This window comes from Cebus imitator, unplaced genomic scaffold (assembly GCF_001604975.1).
Source record: "Cebus imitator isolate Cc_AM_T3 unplaced genomic scaffold, Cebus_imitator-1.0 Scaffold263, whole genome shotgun sequence".
NCBI classification, from domain to species: Eukaryota; Metazoa; Chordata; class Mammalia; order Primates; family Cebidae; genus Cebus; species Cebus imitator.
In genome coordinates, this window is record NW_016107578.1 from 667,639 (window position 1) to 672,058 (window position 4,420).

The 4,420-nt window shown below is 51.8% G+C and overlaps 1 protein-coding gene across 1 annotated transcript in view; it reads left to right on the top strand.

Annotated features, from left to right (window-relative positions):
• Positions 1 to 2,447: 2,447 nt before the first annotated feature.
• DNMT1 (DNA methyltransferase 1) overlaps positions 2,448 to 4,420 on the top strand; it is a 53,887-nt gene continuing 51,914 nt past the window's right edge. Inside the window, exon 1 of the mRNA XM_017499994.2 lies at positions 2,448 to 2,748. Coding sequence (XP_017355483.1) covers positions 2,483 to 2,748 — 266 coding nt within the window. The 5' untranslated portion in view covers positions 2,448 to 2,482. The remainder of the gene's footprint in view (positions 2,749 to 4,420) is intronic.

Here is a 4,420-nt window from a genome sequence, read left to right on the forward strand (position 1 = left end):
AAAAAAAAAAAGAAAAAGAGAAGGAGTCTTGCTCTGTCACCAGGCTGGAGTGCAGAGTTGCGATGTTGGCTCGCTGCAATCTTTGCCTCCTGGATTCAAGCGATTGTCCTGCCTCAACCTCCTGAGTAGCTGGGACGACAGGCATGCGCCACCACGCCCAGCTAATTTTTGTATTTGTAGTAGAGATGGGGTTTCACCATGTTGGTTAGGATAGTCTCGATCTCTTGACCTCCTGATCTGCCCGCCTCGGCCTCCCAAAGTGCTGGGATTACAGGTGTGAGCCACTGAGCCTGTCTGGAAGTAATTCATTTTTTATATAGGTTTTTTTTTTTTTTTTTTCTTCCTTTTTGGTAGAGATGAGGTTTTGCCATGTTGCTCAGGCTGATCTGAAACTCCTGGGCTCAAGCGATCTGCCTTCCTGGGCCTCCCAAAGGGCAGGAATCATAGGCATGAGCCACTGTGCCTAGCTGTAATTTTTCATATATTCCAGATATTAACAATTTACCAGATAATATAATTTGCAAACTTTCTTTTCCCCATTCTGTAGGTTGCTTTTTCACTAAATTGGTCATTCCTTTTGCTGTATAGCTATCCTTAAGTTTTATGCAAACCCATTTGTCTATCTTTTCTCTCGTTGCCTACGTTTTGCTGTCATATTCACGAAATCATTGCCAAATCCAATGTCATGAAGCTTTTCCCCATGTTTTCTTCTAGGAGCCCTATATTTTCAGGTCTTACATTTAGGTCTTTAATGAGTTTTGAGTTAGTTTTTGTATAAGGGGTAAGGTAAGGCTCCAACTTCATTCTTTTGTATGTGGCTATACAGTTTCCCAGAACGATTTGTAGAAGACATAATCTTTCTCCCATGCTCTGGTGCTTTTAAAAAAAAATTCTCCTGGGCGAGATGGTTCACACCTGTAATCCCAGCACTTTGGGAGGCCGAGGCAGGCAGATCACCAGGTCAGGAGTTTGAGACCAGCCTGGCCAACATGGTGAAACCCCATCTCTACCAAAAGTACAAAAATTAGCTAGGCTTGGTGGTGCGTGCCTATGATCCCAGCTACTGGGGAGCCTGAGGCAGGAGAATCACTTCAACCTGGGAGGCAGAGGTTGCAGTAAGTCAAGATTGTGCCATTGCACTCCAGCCTGGGCAACACAGTAACACTCCATCTCTCAAAAAAATAAAATAATTCCAGCTGGTTGCGGTTGCTCATGCCTATTTAATCCCAGTACTTTGGGAGGCTGAGGCAAGCGGATGCTTGAAGCCAGGAGTGCCAGACTAGCCTGGCCAACATCGTGAAACCCTGTCTCTACCAATAAAAATACAAAATTAGCCAGACTTGGTGGAGTGTGCCTGTAATCCCAGCCTTCTAGGGGGGCTGACGCACGAGAATTGCTTGAACCTGGGAGGCAGAGGTTGCAGTGAGCCAAGATCTTGCCACTGTACTCCAGCCTGGATGACAGAGTGAGACAGGGTCTTACCCTGTCACCCAAGTGGGAGTCCAGTAGCCCAATCATGTCTCATTGCAGCTTCCACTGCCAGGGCTCAAGCCATCCTCCCACCTCAGCCTCCGGAATAGCTAGGATTACAGGTGTGTGTCACCACACCCGCCTAATCTTGGTATTTTTTGTAGAGATGGGGTATCCCTATGTTGCTCAGGCTGGTCTTGAACTTCTAACCTCAAGCGATCCTCCCACCTGGGCCTTTGAAAGTACTGGGATTACAGGCATGAGCCACTGCGTCTGGCATGGTGCTTCCTAATATATTTTTACTTTCTATTATTATTATTTTTTTTTTTTTGAGACAAGGTCTTGCTCTGTCTCCCAGGCTGGAAAGCATTGGTGCAATCATGGCTCACTGCAACCTCCGCTTCTCTGGTTCAAGCAATCTCCCTGCCTTAACCTCTGGAGTAGTTGGGACTATAGGCACACACCACCATGCCTAGCTATATATATATATTTTAAGTGGTTTCTCCATGTTACCCAGGCTCCTGGACTCAAGCGATCCTCCGGCCTTGGCATCCAAAGTGCTGGGATGACTGGCATGAGCCATGTGGTGCTTAAAAAAAAGAAAACGGAACAAAAAAACCCACCCTGGTTATAGAAATGGCACGGGCCTCTATACACTGTGAGATTCTTGGTACTAGCTACAAATTCTGTGCATACTCAAGATTTTCTGGAGTAGGTGTAATTACCCGGTTTTACATTCAAGGATGCAAAGGCTGAGCCCCAAAAACCTACCCAAGGTCCTATAGCCGGCAAATAGATGGAGGTTAGATTAGAACTGAGGACTTTATTCAAGAGCCCTATTCTCACAACCCCATGGGGGCTTCTCGCTGCTTTATTCCCAGCACGCCCAAAAGAATGAATGAATGAATGCCTCGGGCACTGTGCCCACCTCCAAGCAAACGGTGGAGCTTGGACGAGCCCACTGTTTCGCGCGGGGGTGCCTGCCCGCCTTGCGCATGCGTAGTCCGTCGGCATGGGCCGCTCCGCTCCATCCGTCTGCACAGGGTATCGCCTCTCTCTGTTTGGTGCATCCTCTCTCCCCCTGCGCCAGGGCCAGGGTGGTACACGCCGCCTCCGCTCGTCGCCCCTCCCCATCGGTTTCCGCGCGAAAAGCCGGGGCGCCTGCGCTACTGCAGCTGCTTCTGCTCTAACCTCCGAGATGCCGGCGCGCACCACCCCAGCCCGGGTGCCCACGCTGGCCACCCCAGCCATTTCGCTGCCCGACGATGTCCGCAGGCGGTAGGTACCGTGGGGGGAGCGTGGACTCTGGGGACCAGGCAGGGCGCTGGGTGGGGGTTCGTTTCCCCTCGGGGTGGCCGCTGGCCGCTGCTGACAGACGGGCGCGCATGCGTGGGGTGGTGCGGCGCGCAGCGGCGGTTGGCGCGGGCAGGGTGGCACTTCCGGTCCCGCGTGCCCGGGCTGTTTGGCGCCAAAATGGGCCGTGGATTCCCCCGTAGCTCCCTGGTGGCTAGAAACTAGGTAGCGGGAGAGGTCTCTTTTGATCCCCAAATCGAGCAAGCTTTGGGTTTGTCTCCAGGGTTCCCTTCTCCACGCAGCGGCGTGCCGGCCTCCTGCCTCCAGCCTGGTTGCACAGGAAGTGGGCAGCCCGCGGCCAACGGACACCCCTCGGGCACGGGCACTTTGGCCTCCACTTCCGGTGTCCGTCCGGGTCCCTGGGGGTGCTTCTCTGGTGGGAGGGGGTGCCTCAGTGCCTTTCCCCAAAAGCTGTGCATCCCGGTAGCGGTCTCCAGAGACGGACGTCATCGCTCGGGCCCGGGCTGGGCTGGCTCCTGTTTGCGAGCCCAGCCTTCCGTCAGGGGGGGACTCATTCTGTCACTTGGGACTGTGTGGTCCTTGCTCCTTGGGAAAGTCGTGTTTTGGCAGGAACTTTAAGCATACAGTGCAGCGCAGGGAAGCGTGAAGGATGCATGGTCGGTCTTTTCTAGTAAATCTGTGCCTTTGAGCCGTGGGCATCAGGGAAGCCTTGCTAATGAGAACTGGCTACACTTCTATGTGTGTGTGTTCCTGTTCATGTGTGTGTTCCTTAGTGTATGTGTCTAATGTTGGGGGCCCTGGGTATAGCAGTTCATACTTCTGTCCAACTTCCATGCACAAGTATCAGTGGGAACACTGGTCCCAGCCCCTTGTTCATGAAATTCATGCCTGAGAAGTTTTTCAAGTGAGGTGTGCATTAGTCATCGCAAACCTCACCAGACCTGGACACTTCCAAGTGGATTGCAAAAGCACTCTTTGCCATTTTTGCTTCCTTGGGCTTGTTAAGTGGCCTGGTTGGACCACGCCAGTACTGATTTGGGTCTTTGGGGTGGGATGGATATTTGGTTTGACCCCCTCTTTCTCTTTTTGAAGGTGGGTGCTGTGGCTCACGCCTGTAATCCCAGCAATTTGGGAGGCAGTGGCGGACAAATCTCTTGAGCCAGGAGTTTGAGACCATCCTGGGCAAGGTGGCAAAACCCCATCTCTACTAAAAATACAAAAATGAGCCAGGAGTGGTGCCATGCGCCTGTAGTCCCAGCTACTAGAGAGACTGAGGTGGGATTATCACTTGAGCCCCAGAGGTTGAGGCTGTAGTGAGCCAAGATTGTCCAACCTGGGTGACAGAGTGAAACTTGTCTCCAAAACCACTTTTTAATTTTATTATTTTCAGAGATGGGTCTCCGTTGTCCAGGCTGGAGTGCCCTGGCACAATTATAACTCACTGTAGCCTTGAACTCCTGGGCTCAAGGGATCCTCAACCTCCTGAGTAGCTGGGACCACAGACCACTCATCACCATGTCCAGCTGACTTTCTTAGTTTTTGTTTCTGTATACACGAGGTCTCGCCATATTGGCCAGGCTGGTCTTAAACTCCTGCCCTCAAGCAGCCCTCCTGCCTCTGTGTCCCAAAGGTTAGG